The sequence below is a fragment of the Rhinoraja longicauda genome, unplaced genomic scaffold (assembly GCF_053455715.1).
Source record: "Rhinoraja longicauda isolate Sanriku21f unplaced genomic scaffold, sRhiLon1.1 Scf001191, whole genome shotgun sequence".
Lineage (NCBI taxonomy): Eukaryota > Metazoa > Chordata > Chondrichthyes > Rajiformes > Arhynchobatidae > Rhinoraja > Rhinoraja longicauda.
The window spans coordinates 10,837-36,903 of record NW_027602407.1 but is presented as its reverse complement, the minus strand read 5'-3'; the positions used below and the strand labels follow the sequence as shown (position 1 = coordinate 36,903).

Here is a 26,067-nt window from a genome sequence, read left to right as displayed (position 1 = left end):
AATTGAAAATAATATCATACGGCAACCTACAAAATGGAAACATTTTGACTGGTTTCCAATAGGATTAAAAGTTTGATTTTGGCGTGACTAATGTTCGGCCATCTGCAACTCACATGGAGGTAGATATTCCACCTCGACACAACAAGTCCTTTTTGCTGCAGGTGGAGCAGCACTGATGATGAACGAGGACACATGAATATTTATCTTGCTGGCTTAAGAACAAAGTTACACAGCAATAGAGCAAGGAAAAGCAGCTTAATAAGGAGAGGGAGAACAATGTTTAAGAAACAGACAGGTACATGGATAGGACAAGTTTGGATGGACATGGACCAAGCGCAGGCAGGCAGGACTAGTGTAGCTGGGACATGTTGGCCGGTGTGGGCAAGTTGGGCTGAAGGACCTGTTTCCACACTGTATCACTCTATGACTCTATGCAAAGGAGTGATGAGTGAATTATTAAACCTTTCCATTTTGTTGTCAGAATTATCAGAACGAAAGTTCAACAACCATTTCATCTACCTCTTGAAGACCATCCTGGGACGAGACTTAGTCCAGGGCATACTTTGGGTGAGTAACAGAGATATGTCAGAATATGGTCTGGAATGCTGTTTACCCCATGATATTGTGTTCATAGTTCAGTTATTATGTACCATTACATTCATATGGAAACAAACTTTACAAAAGGTCCACATCTGAATATCGCAGTGCTGGAATTATGTCACACAAGTTTCATGATATTTCAATTGTGCAAGATTAGAAATTCACAAAGATGAGGCCAACTGTGCTGCTTATCTAAGATGTATATGAGGGCTTATGTACAGTGAAGATAGACACAAGAAGCTGGAGTAACTCAGCGGGTCAGGCAGCATCTCTGGAGAGAAGGAATGATACCCTTCAGTTTGAAGTCGATCTTCTATTGACTACGTGCTCTGCTCTGGCTGATGGAGATTGATGCAGATGAGGTGGGATCTTACACTGAGTTTCACCATATTCTAGACATTACCAAAACCACGTGGTTTCACCTTCGCAGCAGTGTCAAATTTTATCTTAACAACTCTTCGAGGCACTGAAACTTGCTGCAATGCCTTTGCTACATCAAGACTCCATGTTACAAGTGTTCCTCTCACCAGCCTTCTTTACTCTACACCTATTCCAACTTCCCTAAAGTCTGTATGGCCACCCTATACCCAGCCTGCTCGCCCATTAGTTATGTCCTCTGAGGACCCTCTTCTTGCCAATGTACAAAATGCTCATTTACAAATCTTTTTACAGTCACTTTTCTAGCTGCATCTGCAACCATAACTGATCTGATGCCAGGCATTCCACTGAGCCTCAGGTCAGCCATCCAAACAGTCCCAGGTTGAAGCTTGGTCCCGACCAGAAACGTCACCCGTCCCTTCTCTCTCCAGAGATGCTGCCTGTCCCGCCGAGTTACTCCAGCTTTTTGTGTTTATTTCCAGCTTCTCTTCCCTCCTTTTTTTGAAACAGAACTTTCAACAATCAGAGTTTTATTGTACAGCTTCTTTGTGAACCCTCGATACTTTGCCACTTTATTCCCTCCATTAAAAGCCTTCTCTTTTTCAACCCATCCTTCACTAAAACTCCCCTACTTTGGTTCATTCTTGCCTTTGCAAAGGTAAATGTTCCACATTTTCAGCCTGCTTGTGCATTTTGTTTTAATGTGGAAATCAATGTTGCAGATATGTACTGGCCCCAATGTTAGAGGAGATTAAACCTGCTGGTATAGATTTTTGGATTAGTTGTTGATAATATTTCATTTAGTGGTTTACAGGTGCAGAGTGCATTTATATAAAGATAAGATTTATATCGTGGGTATGCAAGCTGGAAATTCCCAGCAATGGTAGTGAGTATTTTGGATCTTGGATCATAACACTGCCTGAATGTCAGAGAGACCCGGATCTGGAGTGACCTGTGAACACTGATGATGTAAACGGATCAGGCCATACATTTCCTTAATTAAAACAACCCGTATATCATTGCAAGAGAAAAAAATATTCAATGGCTGAAAAATGGTACACTTTTAATAGGGTCATGGTTTCTCAGTTTAACGGAATCTTGGTCCGCCTTCCTTGCAATGAGCTACAAGCAAGAAATATTAAAATGAGTTTCAAACTTAAGTTTAGTTTATGCTTTTCTTTGAAATAATTCAGGCATCACTTTAAAATGTCAACATAGTTGTCCAAGTTGCCTCTGTTTCGTGCCATTGTTCTTAGTTCTCTGTATCCCCTGCAACTCCAGTCACCCAACATGAAAGTAGACACAAAAAACTGGAGTAACTCAGCGGGTCAGGCAGCATCTGTGGAGAACATGGATAGGTGACGTTTCACAGAGTGCTGGAGTAACTCAGTGGGTCAGGCAGCATCTCTGGAGAGAAGGAATGGGTGACGTCTCGGGCCTTCTTCAGACTGAGACCCTTCTTCAACCCATTCATGAATCCTGACTTCCGTTGCTCTGTGTGTCAAGTCAAGTCAAGTCAATTTTATTTGTATAACACATTTAAAAACAACCCACGTTGACCAAAGTGCTGTACATTTGATTAGGTTCCAATAGAAAAAAAAATGAAAACATACAGTAGCACGCAAACAGTTCACAGCGCCTCCTCAATGAGCCTCAAACGCTAGGGAGTAGAAATATGTTTTGAGCCTGGACTTAAAGGAGTCGATGGAGGGGGCAGTTCTGATCAGGAGAGGGATGCTGTTCCACAGTCTAGGAGCTGCAACCGCAAAAGCGCGGTCACCCCTGAGTTTAAGCCTAGACCGTGTGTGATTATATGTTCTTCGTATGACCACGTGGGTTTCCCTATGGTGTTGTAGTCTCCTTCCAGGTAAATGAAAGGTAAATTAACTACAGTAAATTACCCTGGATAGCGGTGGCAGGTTGAAGATCTGAAGAAGGGTCTCGACCCGAAACGTCACCCATTCCTTCTCTCCAGAGACGCTGCCTGTCCCGCTGAGTTACTCCAGCATTTTGTGTCTATCTTCGATGGATAAAGTTATGGAGGTTATCAAAAGACTCAACAAGCATGAAGGAAATTGCTGGCATCTTACTCAACCAATCTTTAGTCACATTTTATGCCCTTATTGGTAAGTCAAGGATAGTTGGCACCAATGGCTCATACTATTCTTAGTTCTGGTGCTTATTTTTAAATGGACAAAAGCGTATCACAACAATATTAGTTCAACCGATAATTATATTATAGGGCATTAAGATTAATTCATATCATTTGTAACTAGTATCCACAACCAACCCAGTTGCCCAATCCACCATTATTCAACAACTCAATGGGATGTATTCAAAGGAGAGTTAGATATAGCGTTCAGGGCTAACGGAATCAAGGGATATGGGGAGAAAGCAGGAACGGGGAACTGATTTTGGATGATCAGCCATGATCATATCGAATGGTAGAGCTGGTTCGAAGGGCCAAATGGCCTATTCCTGCACCTGTTTTCTATGTTTCCAATATGCCTAACCTCAGGGGAAGGGGTCAAATGTCCTGTTTCCGATCATTATACATTTTATTATGACTTTATTACTCTTATAATAGTGAGTTTTATCAAGTGAGTCCTGACCTTTGCTGAATTTGTTTCTGTCAACTGGTAGATGATAAGTTGTATTCAGTCATTGTCAGTTCCCCGGGACAAGAAAGCCAAACAATTAATTCCCATTTTGATGTTTATACAGTGATTCTTGGATAAAAGTTGGTCCAGTCATGAGGTTTGCCACAAATTCACTGGTCCTTGCATATTTAGTGTCTACTTAGTCTCAGTAATGAAGGCCCTTTGAATGATCGGGAATGATAATTTTGACCTTGGATTCTGTTGCTTTTTTTCAGTGCCCAACTCGACAGTCACGCCGCCAGAGTCTCCACCGCCTGGTGACTCCCTGGGCTCCTCCTACTCCATTAATGGCCTCCTTGGGATTGTACAGTCCAGTAACGAAACCAAGAGGAAACTTGCTGAAAGTAAGGAGACCAGACTGAGTTATGTGAAGTGGTGCTGAGTCCACTCGAATTCTGAGTCTGATTACAAACTGCTGCTGAATTATTTTTTTAACTTTCAGATTTTAAGTGCTTGTAAAAATCGTGTTTTCTTCATTGAGTGATTTAGTGCCATGAAATTACCATCGATAAACCATGATTTGGCAAGGTGGGGAACTGTAATCTTAGTTAGCTCATTGTGCCTAGTACTGACACTATTTCTAAGAAGGTTTGGGTTTTCAGCAGAACAAGAGTTGGAATCACAGCTTAGAGTTTGGATAAATTCTTCCAAATCTTTCCAATCTAATATTTCTAGGAAACATAAGAGACTGGAAAATTATCAGCTGCTTTGTAAAATTAAAGGATATGAAAGATTTTGGAAATCTAAAGGGTACCGTGCTGAGAGATGCCAGCATTTATGTTTTGAAAACTGGATTTTTGAGTTCCTGGATTTTATATGAGTTACTGCCTCACAGCACCAGAGACCTGGGTTTGATCCTGACTGCGGGTGTTGTCTGTACGGAGGTTTTACCTTCTCCTTGTCACCGTGTCGGTTTTCTCCGGGCGCTCCGGTTTCCTCCCACACTCCAAAGACGTACAGCTTTGTAGGTGAATTGGCTTCTGTAAATGATAAAATTGTTCCTCGTGTGTGGGATAGTGTTCGTGTGCGGGTTGATCACTGGTCAAACACGTGGCAGTTGTAGTGCTGAGTTAAAAGGTAACTTTTGTCTTTGATTGGAAGTAATCATCCTTTAGTACTTGTCATTAAAACATATGAAACATATAAGTAATCATTTATTACTCATAATTAAAACATATGAAACCGTTTGCTGGTAGGATAGACAGTCAGGTTTTCAGAGTTGTTGCCTGAATCTGATCATGTAAAACACTAATAAATCACTCAAATAATACCTGGTGTATCACAGGCTAATAGTCTGTTAGTCTGAAGAAGGGTCTTGACCTGAAACGTCGCAAATTCCTTCTCTCCACAGATGCTGCCTGTCCTGCTGAGTTACTCCAGCTTTTTGTGCCTATAGTCTGTTTAGCTTGCTGTTTTTACCATTCAATATCATGGCTGATTTGCGATTATTCTGCCCTTTCCCGATATCCCCGGATGCTGTAAGATAACAGTTTGATGTCATATTTAGATGATCAGTTTGCTCGCATATTTGCCATTTGTCAAAGACTGTTCCAAAAGTTGACCTTCTTCTGCGGACTATCAGGTAACTTCATCAAAGTTCCATTTACTTAATTCTTTACCCTTTTTAAATTTTCAATTTGAAGTTTCATTTACTAGATGAACCTTCTTTCTACAGGGGACGAGCAGTAAAGACATTCTCATCATCTTAGGTGCAGTTTGGTGCTTTAGAAATTGATGTCATAAACAATCACCCTCTCCTTGCCTCTTTCTTTCCATTATGAGCATCAGTGAACAGTTTTTGAAGAGCAAATTGTTTGACAGCACTGTCAACAAGCTGTTGAGATTGAGAGTAAACTGATATGGTTATAATTAGCTGGAATAAAATCGAGAATACTGTAACTACCGAACAAGCCTAGCAGCATCTGTGGAGAGAACATCACAATGATCCCATTCCTTCCCATTCCTTCCCACAATGATCCCATCCCATTCCTTCTCTCCCGAGATGCTGCCTGACCTGCTGAGTTACTCCAGCATTTTGTGAATAAATCGATTTGTATCAGCATCTGCAGTTATTTTCTTATATCACAATGATTGACCTATGAGTATTTCCAGCATTCTCTTGTTCCATCTAATTACAACCCCATCAATGTAACGATCTCAGCGGAGTGAGCACGCTCCACCCTTCAGGATTCATGCACTCTGATGCTGTGACGCTCCAAGCTGGAGGATGTGGATGTTCATCAATTGTAGTAGGGCTTGTACATCATCACTTTCCACAAGGTGAATCTGAAGAAGGATCTCCACCCGTAACGTCACCCATTCCTTCTCTCCTGAGATGCTGCCTGACCCGCTGTGTTACTCCAACATCAGGTGAATCAGGGGGCAGCTCAAACAACAGTGAAGCATGACGAGCTCAATGTATTCTACTCATGCTTTGATAGCCTTCTCGAGCCCCATATGTGCCGACGGTATTATAATCACAGAGACCGACGTCAGAAGATCCTTCAGGGGCGTGAACCCTGGGAAAGCGTCTGGATCTGATCGTTACCTGGTCGTGTTCTCAAAACCTGTGCAGACCAACTGGCTGGAGTTTTTGTGGAGGTTTTCAACCTCATTACTGAGGTCTGAAGTTCCCACCTGGTTTAAAAGGGCATCAATAATACCAGTGCCCAAGAAGAGGAAGGTGTCGTGCCTCAATGACCATCGACCAGTGGCACTAACGTCCATGGTGATGAAGTGCATTGAGAGGTTGGTTATGGTGGATATCATCTCCTACCACATGAACCTCGACCCACTACAGTTTGCCAACCGTCACAACAGGTCAACGGAGGATGCGATCTCCCTGGCTATCCACTCCACACTGGACCACTTGGACAATGAAAACACTTGCGTCAGGCTGTTGTTTATAGACTACAGCTCAGCATTCAATACCACCATCCCTCCAAGCTGGTTGCCAAGCTCATGGAACTGTCTCTCTGCGCAACCCTCTGCAACTGGATCCTCGACTTCCTCGTCCACAGACCACAGTCTGTTCAAATTGGCAGAAACACTTGTTCCTCAGTAACAATCAGTACAGGAGCACCTCGAGGCTGTGTGCTCACCCCCTGCTCTACTCACTCTGTACGCGTGACTGTGTGGCCGGACACAGTCCCAACTCCATCTTCAAGGTTGCCGATGACACCACGAGTTACAGATGGTGATAAATCAGAGAATAGGAGGGAGATCGATCGACTGACCAAATGGTGCCAGAAACATAACCTTGCTCTCAATCACAGTAAGACCAAGGAACTGATTGTGGACTTTGGAGGAGGTAGAATGAGGACCCACAAACCGGTCTATACTGATGGGACGATGGTGGAGAGAGTCACAAGCTTCAAATTCCTGGAACCAGCAAACTGATGCAATTATATAGAAAGCCCATCAATGCCTCTACTTCCAGAGAAGATTGAAGAGATTCAGTCTGTCAATGAATACTCTCTTCAACTTCTACCGTGAACAGCCCATTGACTGGTTGCATCGCGGCCTGGTGCAGCAACTCGAATGCCCAGCATCAAAGAAAATTGAAAAATTGCAACATCTCCACTTACTTTTGGGAATCTCTATCCCACGACAGCTCAAAATGGTCAAGGAACACTTGGGATGGTATTGGGAGCCCCACTGGCATGTATCAGGAGGATAGGGAAGTCCTACATAAATTATACAACATCACCATTGGGCACCTCCTGCTCCATCTGTGCAACCCGCAGAACATGAGCACAAGTCATCCTCGATCCTGAGGGATTGCCCTAAAACAGTGCTGTGTATCTGGAATCACATCTTACACAAACCAGGTATGGGCAGCAACCCACCCCCACACACCCTGCCCATCCAGTAGGAAGTTCATGAGACAAGTGGCATTTTACAACAGTCAAAATTGCATGAACTTTGTTACTGAGACTAGTTTATTTTTCAAAAAACACAGACAATGTATGGCACAGGAGGTCAATTGGTCCATTGAATCTGTGCTGGCCAAGAAAGACGCACCCAGGAACATTGCAACTCTCAGGACTAGAACTCTAGTCCTGTAACTTACAGCCTTCAAGTATACTGCCAGGGATTCTTCATCCTATACCACCCTAGTAGGCAGTGAATTCCACATGCTGGATTAAAATCATGTTCCTTACTTCGCATGTCTCTGCCAATGACTTCAAATCTATGCTCCCTGGCGTTTGAACCTCAAGAAAGGAGACAAGTCCTTTCTATTTATCTAGAATCTTCATAACTTTATACATTTTGGTTAAATCACCCCTCGGTCTCCTGAGTTCCATTTAGAAAAATCTCAACCTCTCCAATATTTCCTTAGAGCTAACATTTTCCAGTCCTGAAAGATGGTGATAAGAAATCAAATACTCAATCTGTGGCCTAATTAACATGGTATCCATTTCATGCCTGGTTTATGATTCTACACAATGACTAATAAAGGAAGCATCCTATATGCTTTTTTAATCACCATGTCTACATGTTCTGCTCCCTTTAATGAGTTATGTATGTAAGCTCCAAGGTTACTTTGTTCCTCTGCATCTTCACATTCACCGGTTATTTTGTATGTTCCCTTCCCATGACCAATCTCCCTAAACAAATTACCTGACACTTACTCTCCCCCTCCTGATATCAAAAGCTTTTATTTCCCCTGCTAACCACACTGCCATTTTCTCAGTATTTAATTCTAGGTAATTTAATTAACCAAATGTAACCACTGCACCTGATCTGGGACTTTTTGAACTTGTCCCTGTATTGTTAACACGGGTCTCTTGATCATGAGCTACTGTTCCCTATAGATAACCCCCTTCCCCAACCCTCCTGGGAACATTGCTAGACTACAGTAATCTTTGGCTTTCCCTCCCGTATTTAGGTGCTGCTGAGGCCAGCTGTATCGTCCATGTAGCGAACTCGACCAAAATCAGTTTAGACAACACAATGTAGGGGTCAGAGTTGAGGTCCATCTGGTGTATAAGGCTTTCCTCTACATCCATACCTACATTTATCAACTGACTTAATGGAGTTGTAATTAAGATGTCATTAGTAGCACGGTGCACAAAGTAATCATATTAGATGAATAAAGGACAGAGTTGGTTTGTCTTCATTGTTCAGACAAGGTGGCAATGATTCATAGGTAATTAGTAGACGGATGATAATGTTACGAGCCTGCTGGTTTGACTTAGCTGTCCGGAAATGTTGAGTCAGTAGTACCTGAGCAGCAAGACTGTCCTGGCTTGGAGTTTGTCCAGTGTATATGTACAAGGTCAATTCCAGGGGATTGCTCTATGAAGAATAAGTGAGCAATTAGCTCATGGCTACTGGTGTTCAGATGAATGAGATGAAATCTCATTGAGATGTTCAAAGTTCTGAAAGGGATTTACAGAAAAGATGCTGAGAGGTTATTCCATTTACTAAAGTGTTCAGAACCAGGGGTCACTGTCTTGGGATGAAGAAAAATGTATTTATGGGTCATATGTCCATCCATTAGACATTAGAGATACTGCATGGAAACAGGCCCTTCAGCCCACCAAGCACATGCTAGTACACTAGCACTATCCTGTACACTAGGGACAATTTACAATTTACGGAAGCCAATTAACCTACAAACCTGAATGTCATTGGAGTGTGGGGGAAGCCGGAGTACCCGGAGAAAACCCACGCGGTCACGGTGAGAACGCCCAAACTCCGTACAGACAGCACCCGTGGTCAGGATCGAACCCAGCTCTCTGGCGCTGTGAGGCAGCAACACTACCGCTGCGCCACCGTGACATCCCATTAAATAACTAATAGTTATTTGCATCATATGGAATAGTCACTAGGTTCTAGTTGTCCTATTTAACTGATGGAAAATACTCTGCCAATGGACAAAATGTAGATTTATTTGTGAATTATGTAAGAATGTGAGCAGTTAATTCTTTTGTCTAATTGGTTGGTTTTCATTCATTCTAGTGTCTTCCAATACATTTACATTCTCTAGTCAACCTGCTGGGCTCATTAATTAAACAATTTCATTTCTCTCCATATGGAATAGTCAATAGCAAATTTTCTGCACCTTTCAGTTCACATTCCTTATGTTTGTGGTTATTTTTAACAAAGTTTATTTAATATTATCTGTTCTTTTCCAATAAATGTTCACAGACTTAAATCTCTCGTCAGGTCTCAGATGGAAGTTTACAAAGACACAGGGGCCGATCTAGTCTGTGCACTCTTTGGCAAAGTATCCAATTAACCCCACAACCATGATCTCTCTGTACAGCTCTTTATGTTCTCCCTTTGAATAGTACGTACTATTAAGTTAGTTTCCCCACCTTTTCAGCTATTCCACATCACAAGGACTCGATGTGGAAAATTTACATAATAACATCTTGTGTGACATTTTATAGAATGCTGTTTGAAAACCCATAGAAACTGCATCAAGGGCATATCTGTAGGGAACTGGTAGGAATGATCCCAGAGCAATAACAAGAATTACTTTCTAGGAAGCTACTATTACCGATATAAAATCAGTGCTGGAGTAACTCAGCGGGTCAGGCAGCATCTGTGGAGAACATGGATAGGTAACGTTTCACAGAGTGCTGGAGTAACTCAGCAGGTCAGGCAGCATCTCTGGAGAACATGGATAGGTAACGTTTCACAGAGTGCTGGAATAACTCAGCGGGTCAGGCAGCATCTGTGGAGAACATGGGTAGGTGACGTTTCACAGAGTGCTGGAGAAACTCAGCGGGTCAGGCAGCATCTGTGGAGAACATGGATAGGTAATATATAGACTAATTTTAAAATAGATGAATGAGGTTTAAGAATGGGGTATTGCTGTGTGTGTGAAATGCTGATTGTAAATTGAGCCCTGATATTGTTGTTTCTGGAAATGGCATTTTTGGATGTGAATTGATCATGGATCGAAGCAGTGGATCAAGAATGCACAAATGTAGTATATCGCAATAACGTGACTCTATTTTGACAAGGACTGTGAAAGTGATTTGGTGTCCAAGTTCAATAATTGCACAAAAGCACATGTGAGAAATGTTAAAGTCAACATATACCACAGAGAAAATAGATTTTTGGGTTAATAAGAATCAAGTTGAGAAGTGGCTCACTGGATTTCTTTAAACATTATTTTGGTTAAATAAGTGCAACAATTATAAATGATTTTTTAATGTTCTTGTTACAGGTGAGGACGATATTTGTGTGATCAGCGCTGATTCCCAGAGAGGTAGTGGAGGTCCTCGAAAGCAACTCCGTACCGAGGCTTTTGCCCAGCAGCTCGAGGCCCTGGACTGTGCCTTTGAACGGCAACGTTATGCAGACGTCTTTGCAACTGGCAGCCACAACAAGGGGGAGCAGGTGAGTGAAGAACAGCCAGCACTCCTGGCACAGCGTCCAAAGTCATGGTTAACTATTGAAATTCAAAATATACCATTGTGCTGAAGTTTATTATACCAGGATGCATGTCCTGTGTGAACTCTGCTAAATTGGCTGCCCACCATTCCAGTCACTTGACACTTGCATGCATACGTGAGAGCATGTAGCAGGATTAATCAGTAAAACATGCTTTTGTGAATTAATGGTTATATGTTCTTTCCCCTCATGGAACGCTGTTTTGAATTATTCAGCTACACTGTGCTAATAAAGGTTCTGAGATGTTAGTGCACACCAGAAATGACGTTGTCTTGAATGAATTGTGGAGAAGGGGAAGGTTGTCTCAGACTAGGCTATGGATGAGATGGAAGGAAGGCACAAAATGCTGGAGTAACTCAGCAGGACAGATCAGCCTGATCATGGCTGATCATTCTCAATCAGAACGGGGTACTGATTGAGAATGATCAGCCATGATCACATTGAATGGCGGTGCTGGATCGAAGGGCCGAATGGCCTCCTCCTGCACTTATTGTCTATTGTCTATTGTCTGAAGGGTCTGGACCTGAAACGTCACCCATTCCCTCTCTCCAGAGATGCTGCCTGTCCCGCTGAGTTACTCCAGCATGTTGTGTCTACCTTCGATTTAAACCAGCATCTGCAGTTCTTTCCTACACATGGTTGGGGTGGAAATTTGGGCAGTGAGTTTTCAGATGAAATTTAATCCCGACAAGTGTGAAGCGATATATTTTGGGAAGTCAAATAAGTGTAGAATATACAGTTTATGGTCGGATCCTAAGGAATGTTTCATGAACAGAGGGTTTTCAGGATTAAAGTACATAGTTCCCTGAAAGTGGCCACGCAGGTATACATACTGGTAAAGAAAGCATAGGGCATTCTTGCCATCATGGGGCATGGAATATAAATGTTGGGAGACTATGTTGCAACTTTATGAAACATTGGTTACACCTCACTTGGAATATTGTTTGTGGGTCTGGTCACCATGCTAAAGGAAAGCTGTAGTTACTCTGGTCAGAGTATAGAGAAATACAGAGTGCTGGATGATGAGTTGTAAAGTGAGATTGAATAGGCTGTTAGTTTTCCTTGGAGTGTAGGAAGATGAGGATTAGCCTGATGGAGACATGCACAATTCATAGACATAGACTGGTTAGATAGTCAGAATCTCTCTCCTGTGGTATGGGTCTTAAATATAAGAGGCCATTAGTTTAAAGTTGGAGGAAGGAGTTTTGAAGGGACTTTGAATGGAAGTTTTATTCTTCCACAAAGAATGGGTGATATCTGGAACTTGCTTCCAGAGAATGTGGTGGCATCACTACTTTTAACAAACATTTAGACAAACATTTGAATAGGCAAGGCATAGAAGGATAGGCACCTAATTTGGGCAAATGGGATTAGCATTGATGGGTTGCGATAGATGTGGTGCCAGAGGCCATTCCGTGTGATACAACTCTATCACTACGTGACTCGTCTACAGACGGTAAGTCTTAATAAATTGATAGATGATGACACATAAAGTTATTACTATCCGCACATTTTCTTGACACGATGTGGTAAAGAAGAAACTTTGCTGTCCTATTATTAATAGATTTTGTAGGAATCTGAGGGGTAACTTTCACACAAAGGGTGGTGGGTGTATGGAACGAGCTGCTGGAGGAGGTAGGACGATTGCAACGTTTAAGAAGCAATTAGACAGGTACATGGATAGGGCAGGTTTAGAGGGATATGGGCCAAATGTAGGCATGTGGGATTATTCATAGGCAGGTAAGGGACTAGTGTATGTGGGACATACTGGTCAGTGTGGGCAAGTTGGCCCCCTCAAGGTTGGTAATCTGTTTATAAAACAGGCTAAATGCTACCATCTGCTGAGAGAAACTCTCTCTTGTCAGCCAGCATCGTAAACTGCAATCCTGTTGTTATTCATGTTCCAGGCTTCGCTGTATCCACTCTCATCTTTAAACAATGGAATGGATGAAGGGAAACCAAGTTTGGCTTCTTCTGTCACTCCACTGGGCAGGAATCTCTCTGGGTCACAGGGATACTCAGTAGTGACAGGTGAGTATTTCTGTAGAGAGCTCGGGCGTACAGTGGACAAACAATTAGAAAATGGTAAAACAATGCCAGTGAGTACATGCTGGAATATCTAGGGCCATGAGCCTGAAACTACCCATTATATTCCTCATTCAGATGTAAAATATATAAAACAATAAATGACAATGACAATAAATGACACTCTGTTGTAATATATATATTACTTTGCTGGAATTGACAGAAAATTAGTATTTTGTTATTTGTTCTTTCACTGTCTGACTGTTTGCTGGAATTGAGAATGACAACAGTAAATTTTTATATAGGAAAATAACTGCAGATGCTGGTACAAACGGAGACGCTGCCTGACCCACTGAGTTACTCCAGCATTTTGTGACCACAATTATTTTTTATGCTTGAATGTATTTCAATTGTTTTCAATTATGTTTTTCTCGGTGGTCAGTTAGTTGTGTCTTGACAAATGACCATGGGGCTATTTCTCATATAACAAATAACAATATAATGAGACCCACTAATCTATGCCTCGGGCTTATTGGCAGGCTGTGTCTACTTGAACTGCACATCGTCTAAAGAACTGTATCTGTGGACAGTCTGCGGCCCCATTTTAACCCTATTAACTATCTACATGTATTTAAGCTGTATTTCTAAATGAGGTGCCACAATTAGTTCCTGCTCTGCCTCCTGCCATTTCAGACGTACTTATTATCAGTAAACCAGAAACCCCAACATCCGAAGTATGTAAGAAGGAACTGCAGATGCTGGTTTAAACTGAGGAGATACTGTGTTTGACCAGGGGTTTGGGGGAAGCATTGCAATGGTGTGGGATTCCACTGGAGCCACTGCGGAGGTGTTTCCAGCTCCAGCACATATGGCCGGTCTTACATTATATATTATATGAACCTATCACCTTCATCCATAAACACCTTTCACTTCGTTCATCTTATAATTGTTCAAGAGCCAAAGAGAGTGCAAGAGTTTCATTCTCAATGTGAATCTTCAGCATTCACAGAGTGTGCTTTCAAGCTGGTTTGTAGAGAGGGTGATTTCTGTAGATTTTTATTTTGCAAGTAGCCACAGAAGTATATCAGACTATATTCATGTGAATAAAGGGATGCTATATTTGGGTTATTCAGATTTTATATAACCTTGCACCCTTTCCCCTTTCCCCTGAAGATACTGGCTTTGCAGGTCATAGGGTCATGGTGTCATAGTGTGGAAACAGGCCCTTCAGCCCAACTTGCCCACACCGGCCACCATGTCCCAACTACACTAGTCCCACCTGCTTGCGTTTGGTCCATATCCCTCCAAACCTGTCATAGACACATAGATACATAGACAATAGACGCAGGGGGAGGCCATTCGGTCCTTCGAGCCAGCACCGCCATTCATTGTGATCATGGCTGATCATCCACAATCAGTACCCCATTCCTGCCTTCTCCCCATACCCCTTGATTCCACTAGCCCTAAGAGCTCTTTTGAACACATCCAGTGAATCGGCCTCCACTGCCTTCTGAGGCAGTGAATTCCACAAATTCACAACTCTCTGGGTGAAAAAGGTTTTCCTCATCTCAGTTCTAAATGGCCCACCCCTTATTCTTAAACTGTGGCCCCTAGTTCTGGACCCCCCCCCCCCCCCAACATCAGGAACATGTTTCCTGTCCAATCCCTTAAGAATTGTATATGTTTCCATGAGATCCCCTCTCATCCTTCTAAATTCCATGAATACAAGCCCAGTCGACCCATTCTTTCATCATATGACAGTCCCGCCATCCCGGGGATTAACCTGGTGAACCTACGCTGCACTCCCTCAACAGCAAGAATGTCCTTCCTCAAATTAGGAGACCAAAACTGCACATAATACTCCAGATGTCCAACTGCAGAAGGACCTCTTTGCTCCTATACACAATTCTCCTTGTTATGAAGTCCAACATGCCATTAGCTTTCTTCACTGCCTATTGTACCTGCATGCTTACTTTCAGTGTCTGATGTACTAGGACACCCAGGTCTCATTGTACGTCCCCTTTTCCTAACCTGACACCATTCAGATAATAATCTGCCATCCCGTTCTTGCCACCTCACACTTATCCACATTATACTGCATCTGCCATGCATCTACCCACTCACCCAACCTGTCCAAGTCACCCTGCAACCTCATAGCATCTTCCTCACAGTTCACACTGCCATCCAGCTTTGTGTCATCTGCAAATTTGCTAATGTTACTTTTAATTCTTTCATCTAAATCATTAATGTATATTGTAAATAGCTGCGGTCCCAGCACCGAGCCTTGCAGTACCCCACTAGTCACTGCCTGCCATTCTGAAAGGGACCCATTTATCCCTACTCTTTGTTTCCTGTCTGCCAACCAATTTTCTATCCATGTCAGCACCCTACCCCCAATACCATGTGCTCTAATTTACCCACTAATCTCCTGTGTGGAACCTTATCAAAAGCTTTCTGAAGGTCCAGGTACACCACATCCACCGGCTCTCCCTTGTCCATTTTACTAGTTACATCCTCAAAAAATTCCAGAAGATTAGTCAAGCACGATTTTCCCTTCCTAAATCCATGCTGACTCGGAACGATCCTGTTATTCAAATGCACCACTATTACATCATTAATAATCGACTCCAGCATCTTCCCCACCACTGATGTCAGACTAACTGGTCTATAATTCCCTGCTTTCTCTCTCCCTCCTTTCTTGAAAAGTGGGATAACATTAGCTACCCTCCAATCCACAGGAACTGATCCAGAATTGAAAGAACATTGGAAAATGATCACCATTCATGTACAAAATGCTGGAGTAACTCAGCGAGTCAGGCAGCTGTCTGAAGAAGGGTCTCGACCCGAAACATCACCCATTCCTTCTCTCCAGAGATGCTGCCTGACCCGCTGAGTTACTCCAGCATTTTGTGATACCTTCGATTTGTACCAGCATCTGCAGTTATTTTCCGACACCATTCATGTCCACCTATCCATGTACCTGTCTAACTGTTTGTTAAATGTTGGGATAGTCCCAGCCTCAACTACCTTCTCTGGCAGCTTGTTCCATACACCCACCACCAGGTGTGAGGTTGCATAAGCTCCAGCAGTCTCAGAGTTTGAGGGATGAGTTCTGGTCTCTAGTTAGCGGGCCTCAGCTACAGTACAGGTAAGCCACCATGTGTAGCTTCCAAGTTCAGGCTTGGAAAGGGACTATCATTTAAAATTTCTACTGATCGTTTTGCAGCAGCCACCTGCTGGGCAACGTCAAATCTGCAGATATTGGATACAATGGATGAAATGTCTCAAAGTCTGAATAATCTGCTACCTCTGGTCACCAAAGGATATTTACAGACAAGGATAGACACAAAATGCTGGAGTAACTCAGCGGGACAGGCAGCATCTCTGGAGAGAAGGAATGGGTAACGTTTTGGGTTGAGATCCTTCTTCAGACCATGTCCATTCAATGCTGTCTGTCCCGCTGAGTTACTCCAGCATTTTGTGTCTATCTTCGGTATAAACCAGCATCTGCAGTTCCTTCCTGCACATTTACAGACACGGTCCTTGGTGTGGCTGGTGAGTATGGTTTACTACAACGTACCTCGGACAACAAAAGTGGGGGAAAAGCAGATTTTTAAAAGCAGTATTTTATTTAAAGATGAAATCAGTAGAGCTATTGTGATCACACCTATGAACCAGAATTTTACAAATTATGATGTTTTTCAGGGCGTGAAATTATGAGCTCAACACTGCCAGGATATCCCCCTCACATTCCTGCAAACAGCCAGGCCAGTTACACATCATCTGCCATTGCTGGAATGGTGACCGGTAAGCTGTCATGTCCAGTGATTTCCACACACCCACATGTCATTGTTGAAGTGGCCTAAGACCTGTAATTTGCACCCAGGTAAATGATTGCAGAGTGACAAGGTAGAACTGATCGGCCCTCCACGTTTCATAACCAATCTATTTCCTGTGATCCCTCCACTGAAGTCTCGCATAATTTAATGTGCCTTAATTAATTCTCTTCTAATTTCCCACCATTTCAAAGAGAACAATCCCAACCTGTCCAATCTTTCCCAACATCATGGCAATATTTTGAAAAAAACAAACAGGTTCTTCCTGGTAGACTGAATAAATATCACAAATAGATTATCTGGCCATTTATTACATTGATTTTCATGACATACGATTGTATGCAAATTGACTGCTACATTGCTCTCCACTGTAACAATGATTATACCTGCAAACTATTTCAGTTGTCATGAAGCATCTCAGGATGCCCACAGCTTGTAAAAGGTCCAATATAAATACAAATTCCTCTCTGACCAAGAATCATAGTCTATGAGTCTTTCAGAAGAGAAACAGGCCCTTTGGCTCACGGGTGTAAGCTGACTGGCCAGTATGGGCAAGTTGGGCCGAAGGGCCTGTTTCCACGCTGTATCACTCTGTGACTATCAGGCGTTTATTTACAGTAATGTTTATTCTTTCCACATTCCCAGCAACACCCCATAGATTCTACCATTCACAAGTTGGGTCATTTATGGAGGCCAATTAACTTGCCAATCTAAATGTATTTGGGATATGAGAGGAATCTGAAGCACCAAGGGGAACCCACTAATCAAGGGAGAACATGCAAACTCCACACAAACAGCACCAGGGGTCAGGATTGAAGTCTGGGTCCCATGGCTGCACCACTGCACTACCCAGGACTTGATATTTACACCACCACAAGAATATAAAACACTAGTTTGAACACTTTTTACCTTAATTAATACATAATTCACTCACAAGCAGTTGTCTGCCAGTACCATCAAATAAACACACATTTTGTCTCAAAATTGTCCAGTTTTCCTAAGAAGGAGTGTGAATATTTGTTGATTGAGATGAATAAAATAGGAGGAAGCAAAAAATAGAACAGCCATGGTTGTTGCCACTGATTATTTTCTAGCTTCTTGCATGGCCAGACATTAATAGCTTCAATAATGAGCAGACTCTAAGTTCACAAATTGTGGACAACTCCACAGTTCACCAACTTCAAATAGAAATGATGTCGGTCGGCTGGAACTCTGAGAATGAATATATTTGGTGTAAAATGGTGGGGTTTTTGTAAATATAGAATTATATTTTTTATCTGGGACTTTGCTGAAGTGCAGACATTGACAAATTTAAAAAAGTTCTGTTAACATTTGCACACCAGGAAGTTCACTCTTGTACCCAACAATAATTGCCATGAATTGGAAGTTTCACTGCAGTTAATGATTGAACAGCCCTTTGCTGACCCACTGACTCTGTTTGGAGGCGATTACGTATTTCTGCAATGAGACAAGATGAAACATGCATGTACTGAGCAGAAGATGTTCTCCTTGTTCCTGTTGACCTGGATTGTTGATGTGTTGCTTTGGTAACACAAAATGCTTCTCTCAGCCATGAAATTCGATGGTTGCTTTGAACATCAGAAAGAGACAAAAAAGCACCGGCAGGCCGGGCTATTCTGTTAGTCACTAATTAATCAAAACTGAACCATTTTATGCACAATGCTTGTGATAATTAAAATGATTTTATTTATTATTCTAACTCCAGGAAATGAATATTCAGGAGGCCCCTACACTCACTCCCATTACACATCCTATAACGATGCCTGGCGGTTTACCAACTCCGGATTAATAAGTAAGCATCAGAGGAATTTACCTGTTAAATTTTGACTTCTCTTCAACTAGGAATTTGTGCATGTTGCTTTTACTCTCACTCTGTCTTCATCTCTTCATTTTGTGACTGCTGTTATTATTGGTTTCAGGGCTACTTCTTTTGTGATGATTTTGTAAATTGAATTTTTAGATTTAGATTGAGAACAGTGTTTACATGAAATGCTTGGAACACAATTAGTTTAGTTTAGTTTAGAGATTCAATGTGGAAGCCGGTCCTTTGGCACCGACCAGCGATCCCCGCACATTGACACAACCCTACACACTAGGGACACGTTCACTTTTATACCAAGCCATTTAACCCACAAACCTGGACGTCCTTGGAGTGTAGGACATCTTGGAGAAACCCACGTGGTCACGGGGAGAACGTACAAACTCCGTACAGACAGGACCCGTAGTCGGGACTGAACCTGGGTCTCTGGCGCTGCAAGTGCTGTAAGGCAGCAACTCTACCGCTGTGTCACCGTTCCAAACTCTGAAAATCAAATTAAATTATGCTACATATAGAGATTTCTGCAGTCAGCCAGGATAGTAATATGCCTTATGAGTAAGTTCATCGCACTTACAGGTGTAGAAGAAAAAAGGCAGCTCAGATCATGTATGATCTAGTGGGCATACTGGTGATTAGGCACATGTGAAGATTGGGCACAAAGTGGATCAGACTCCACCACACAGCCACACAGAATAGATCATCTGCTATTATTCACTAATTAGGTGCAGCATTAACAAAATGGCCATTTTAGTGAAGTACTTGAGAATTCCTGAGACCTTTGGAAATGCATCCCAATTTAGAAAACTGTGTTTGGGGAGAATAAAGCAGCTCGTTGTTTTCAACAGTGCTTCACTGCCACAGTAGCAATGACAGAAAGTGCCCTGTGAGTGCAGGCTTTTCAAAGCAGTCGAGGGATGCTGAGCTTTTCATCCTCAACAATATTTAACCATTGAAGAGCTTCAGCTGTGCCGTGTGATGTGAATCATGACATTTTGTTTCTACATTGTTATGTTCTTCCAACCGTCTTTTCTTCTTGTCCATTAACTTTCAGGTTCCCCTTACTATTATAGTTCCACACCAAGGACTAGCGCACCGCCCACTGCGGCCTCTGCCTACGACCACCTCTAGTTCCCACGGCAACCGGGCAATCGTGCAGAGAGATGCCCTGGGGAATCATGTGCTCTCAGTCTAATTGATTTGAACACAAAGCAATGTGGAAAACTCTATTTATGAATGAAATTGGAAGGATGGGCAATACTTTCACCACCGGATGTTTTCATAACATGCCAGACATGATCCCAAAATACGTTCCACAGTGAATCGCCTTCCTACTCTGGATAATCCACAAGAACTGAAACCCAGAGGCCGTGACTAGATAGAAAATGCTTTTGAACAGTAAGGAAAGCAGATGCACTCTTAGTATTGTAAATTATACATGGATTTTGCAAAGTACACTCAATACGGGCCACAGACTGTGTGTACAAGGCTCTAATAGGCTCATAATGTGACTTTAATTGTGAGCACAATAACACGGGGCACTGTGTTTAACAGTAGTGGACGGCTTCTGCAGGCAAGAAAGAGAACTTCTGGAAATGACACGAAGCTTTACAAGGTGAAAGACTGGCAATTGTCATTGCAGACTGAGCAGGAGATCGATTGTACTAGAGATGAGATTCAATGGGAAGCATCGTTACCCCACAGCTCAGCACAAGACCATACGGAACCAGGGACCTCGACCAATCAAAGGGTTCTTTCTAAAAAGTTATTTACCAAGTTGAGGCATATTCTCAGCATTTCTAACAATGTTCAAGACTTTACAACAAAAAATATGAAATGTTTAGAGGCACTGGTAGCAACAAAGAGATTTTGTTTTAAAATTTCATCGTGAAGATTCAGCTTGTCTTTGAACCACTCATTCTGCCTGCATTTGACCCTCTCAAAAATCACCAAAATAACAGGATGGACAAAATAAAAATCAATAAATGCATTACAATTAGTTTACCTTTGTATACCATGTTCGAGATAAATCTATTCAATTTTTTGATGTTGAAATCACGTGATTCTTAGCTTATGTGGTCCACATTTATCACCTGTCAGAATTACGTTTGTTATGAAGGATATTGTTTTTAGACAGGTGAGGAGGTGTGCAATACATAACTCAACTACCACAGGCTGATGGGTCTTGAAGGATCTATAACAACCCTTGTCCAATGCCAGTTTGACAACCCATTCACTTTGGAAGGACCTGCCCAAGATGTTCAGGCCTGGGATTTTTCATTTGCTATGTATGTATGTAAACTATGAAACTATCAAAAGAAAAATATTTTAATTCAGTGTAGCATGATTTCAAATCTAGGAAATAAAATTTGCTGACTGTAGAAATTACACGAGAACTTATTTTATGATATTCCTGCTGTCTATTATAAGTGCATATAATCCATAACAAGAAAAGACATTTGACATGAACCAGGCCAGTTGTAAGCAACGCACCAAGTGCTGCCTGCTGCTGAGATTATAACAGCACAAGTATTTTAGTTTCTGTGTATTTCCATTGTATGTTTTCTAGCTTTGGAATACAAAACAAACCCGAAACAAATATTGAGTCCAATTACTGTTAAACTATAGATTAAGAATTGAGTTCTGATAAATTTGAAAATTCACCATAAAAATCCCCACGTTTGAATTTAAGTATTAAAGGACTAATTTTATTGTATAAGTACTAAACATTGTAACCATTCACTAGTTCACAAGTTATAGGAGTAGAATTAGGCCATTCGGCCCATCGAGTCTACTCTGCCATTCCAACATGGCTGATATCTGTGTCCCAATCCCATTTTTCTGTCTTCTCCCCATAACCCGTTCTAATCAAGAAACATTGGTTGCACATTCTCCTCTTCTCCAACTCAAGGAGGATAATGCCACTCATCTACCATGGCCCAGACTGATTCCTGCAGAATGTCGTCAATTACATAAGATTTCAACAATTATTTTGTGTGTGGTACATATCTCAAAGTCATTGCAAGCATGACATTACCTATTCTTTCTATCCCGACCATCCCTCCAGGAACATATGATCCAGAAACCTTTCCATCTTCCTTTAGCTCTGCATTTACACTGAATATGATTCAAGGTTGGAAAGGTAAGGCTTGTGTGTAAGTAGCCCAGATACGTTTAACACAAGACGCCCAGGAAACATGGTGTCTTGCTGTTTCCATCGAGTACAGGAATTGGAAGCGTCATGTTTTATCTGCCATCTGTGACCTAACAAAACTTCTATTCTCTCTTTTGAATCTGTTATAAAACATTAATCTGGAAAAACAAAGCATTTCCATACCAATGCACTGTGTGCATAAAGTTTCAACAACAAAAGTGCATCATTGACAGGGTAATATTGTGAAGCAATGTGTAGGCAGGAACTGAAGAAGGGTCTCGGTTCAAAACGTCACCCATTCCGTCTCTCCAGAGATGCTGCCTGTTCTGCAGTCTGCAGCAATGTTTAAGTCTATACCGTATGACCATGTTTGTCCAGCAGGTCAGCACAGTGGGAGTGCATCATTGGGGAAGATCGTGCCGGAGCTGTTGACCACAAAGGGGTGACATTTTAATGACTTCCCTTGGATGGGAAGGGGGCAGTAGCAGTAACACGGAGCACTGAAACCACTCTCCTGCTATTCCACTTTGGTATTTACAGGGAAATAGAACAGGTGGACATGACAGTGTTAATTAACTAATGAGATATGAGGATATAAAAGCAAAAAAGTGCTTATATTAAACATAGGCCAATAGCATCTACATTTTTTTAAAGAATCTATGGAATAGATAGCAGAGGCATTACTGCACACATTTAATAATTAGTTAAAGAATGCCAACAGACTGGGAGATATCTCACATAATTTATGATCTAATGATCTTATGAGAATAGTTCATGTCAGGAAATTATAGGAAGTCATATTAACATTCTGCTGTTCAGATTTTACACTTTTCATTTAGACTCTAGGATTAAGAAAATTTAATATATTTCTGAATTATACCAAATGTAATGGTTGTGGCAGGAGGGGGTAAGGATTGTTAAACCTGATGAAAGATACACTAACTACAAGAAAATATTAATTATCTTGCAGAGTGGATAAATGTTTGACAAATGAGACTCAACACAGACAGAAAGCATGGTGGCATGATTTGGTAGGAGGAATAGAGAGGACAATTATTAATTCCAGGTTCTCGGTGAGGTAGATGAACAATGGCATCTTGGAGTCCAAATGCACAAATCATTAAAGTTGTGCCACAATTGGCAAACCCAAACAAAAAAGTGAAGCAACTCTGGTTTTGTTGTCAGAAGGATAGATTTGAAAAGTTGAAAACTTGTGCTAATTATCTATCAAATCACAGTGAGAATGTATAGCAAGCAGTTCCAGACCACATATTATAAGAAGATCGATGTGCTGGAGAGAGTGCAAAGATTTATGCAGATGTTGCCTGAAATGTCTATTAGCAAAGGATGAACAGAATGGGTGTTGTTTCTCCTGAATAAAGGGGCACCTAAAATTCTAAAGGGTGCAAACTGAGAAACGTTAGCACATGAGCAAGAGCACATGTAGAAATCATCAATGTAAAATAATCACCAAGAATCCCATTTGGCAATTCAGAAGTAACACAAAGCATGATGTGAATGTTGAGCTTGCCTTCATGGGCAATGGTTGAGGTGAAGGGTATAGATATATTCAATAGAGGGAGATTCAAATATATTTAATATATTATAAAAAATATAATATTAAATTATACACCATGAAAATTATAAAAGTATAAATTATTAAAATGTAAAACATCATTTAAAATGTAATATTAAATATATTCAAATATATATTTGAGGGAGAGGAGAACTTGGAGATACGGTAAAAGTTGAAGGTGAGGAGTGATGAGATGTGGTTTATGGAGTATTCACTCCATCGTGTCCTGTACAGTCTGTTTCTGTGTAGGAAGGAACGGCAGATGCTGGTCTGAAGAAGGGTCTCGACCCGAAACGCCACCCATTCCTTCTCCCCAGAGATGCTGCCTGTCCTGCTGAGTTACTCTGGCTTTTTGTGTCCATCTTCAGTCTGTTTCTGTGCTGTATATCCTTTCAAATATGTGAGTAATATTTCCAAAAATAAAAATGAGTGGCACAGCATCTTTTATTTTAATTACAGAAAGGGGATTCTATGAGGCATGCAGCGATTTACTGGCACCAATAGGCCCAGTGCAGGCAAGCACCAATGTTGTCCTTTGACACAAATATAGAACATCTTAAAGAAAGTGCTGAAAGAAAAATCTGTAAGCTGTTTATAAAAACAGAGAGCACAAAGATTTTGAAATAATCTCTACACCATTAAGAAAATTGAAAGTGTTCATTCCTACCAAATGGCTCCCCATTCCCAAGTATTTAATTTACATAGTAAACAAGTGTTAGTTATGCGTTAAAAGTTGGACAAACGTCAAACTGGTCAAGACCTTCACAGTGAGTGTTGTAGAGCAGTGATCTAGGAATACAGGTGCACAGTTCCTTGAAAGTGGTGCCACAGGTAGATAAGATGGTAAAGAAAACTTTAAGTTTATTGGCTTTCATCAATCAGTCTATTGAGTATAGAAGTTGGGACCATTGTACACACATTGGTGAGGCTGCATTTGGAGTATTGTGTTGAATTTTGCTCACCCTGCTAAAGGAAGGATCTCATTAAGATGGAAAAAGTGTAGAGATGATTTACGAAGATGTTGCCTGGACTGGAAGACCTGATAATAGCCCTGGGGCAAGCTAGGACATGCCTGATAATAGCCCTGGGGCAAGCTAGGACATGCCTGATAATAGCCCTGGGGCAAGCTAGGACTTCATTCCTTGGAGCGTAGGAAGTTAAGGGGTGACCTTATAAGGACTTTTATCCAGGGTAGAGGAATCAAGAACCAGAGGACATTGGTTTAAAGTAAGAGGGGAAAGATTTAATAGGAATCTGAGGGGCAAATGTTTCACTTAGAGGGTGGTAGGTGTATGGAATGAAGTGCTAGAGGAGGTAGTTGAGGCAGCTACAATAACAGAATTTAAAAAACATTTGAACATGGAAATGGACAGGAAAAGTTTGGAAGGATATGGCCTAATTGCGGGTAACTGGGACTAGCTTAGATGAGGCATCTTGGTTAGCATGGACAAGTTGAGCTGAAGGGCCTGTTTCCATGCTGAATGACCAAATCTCAATTTGCTTTTGTTGATTTTAAATTTAAATTGACTAGATATGGTTTGGAAGATTGAATTAAAAGGATTAACAATGATCTTACAGAAGTTAAAGCAATGCTCTAATGTCCCGACAGCTGGACTCCAGGTTGTTGCTGACTGTGTGCCTGAGTTGAACATTAAAAGCTGTTGGACCGGATTTAATTAATGAATCATTTCAAGGCAAACATGTTTTCTCTCACAAAGAGTTCTGTAAAATTGTAACTAGATCACGAACAATATAGGTGAGAGACAATGCAAAGAGGTTGTACTTTGAAAAATGCTTTTAAAGGGTCCATGTTATCTTGCAAGCAATGTGTCATGTTATGTGTGGCAGGTCTGCATTCCTTGCAGAATCACTGCCCACAAAGTGCTATTTGACATTGTTAGAAATGGGTTTCCATTCCCAGGGCTTTGCATTTGCATAGTAAAGCTCACCATAGCAGGCACTGCTGATTATTACACTGATTAACTGGCACGTTTGGCATTGGTAATGGGAATTACTGAAGAATCTTTACAGAAATCAGGCTCCAAACAAAATGGTGCATTAGCCACCATGGTCTTTGAGGCTGCACTTTCAGCTAACCAGAATGGCCATTTCAGCAATCGCATGGAACCTGAATAATCCAAGGATCAAGAGTGTTTATTATCATACGTTCCAGATAGAACAATGACATTCTTACTTCCAGCAGCACAACAGAATATGCAAACATAGTACACTGTAAACATTATAATAAACGAGAAAATAAGTTCAGTGTGTGTATATATGCACATACATATACATATATATATTATGTATATATAATATACACGTGTATATATAATTATGTATATATATACACATATATTTGTATATACACACACACATACATACACATTAAAAACAAATAAACAATAATAGCGCAATAATTACAGTAAAAGTCTATTTTGTTCGGAGCTTATGTGGAGGTTGTAGTGTTTAATAATCTGATGGCTACAGTAATGGCCAATGGCCATATGGCTATCAGTATTACCCACACAAGAGCCAGAACCAGGGGCAACAGTTTAAGAATAAGGGGTAGGCCATTTAGAACGGAG

General features: G+C 41.4%; 1 protein-coding gene across 1 annotated transcript; it reads left to right on the top strand.

The window, feature by feature from the left end:
- Positions 1–481: 481 nt before the first annotated feature.
- LOC144591606 (paired box protein Pax-8-like) lies at positions 482–19,944 on the top strand (the record flags this gene model as incomplete). The annotated part of the gene is made up of 7 exons (XM_078395663.1): positions 482–567; positions 3,854–3,982; positions 10,825–10,997; positions 12,959–13,082; positions 16,782–16,883; positions 18,639–18,725; positions 19,823–19,944. Coding segments are annotated over 7 exons (823 nt in total), but the record flags the coding sequence as incomplete, so codon positions are not given.
- Positions 19,945–26,067: the final 6,123 nt, after the last annotated feature.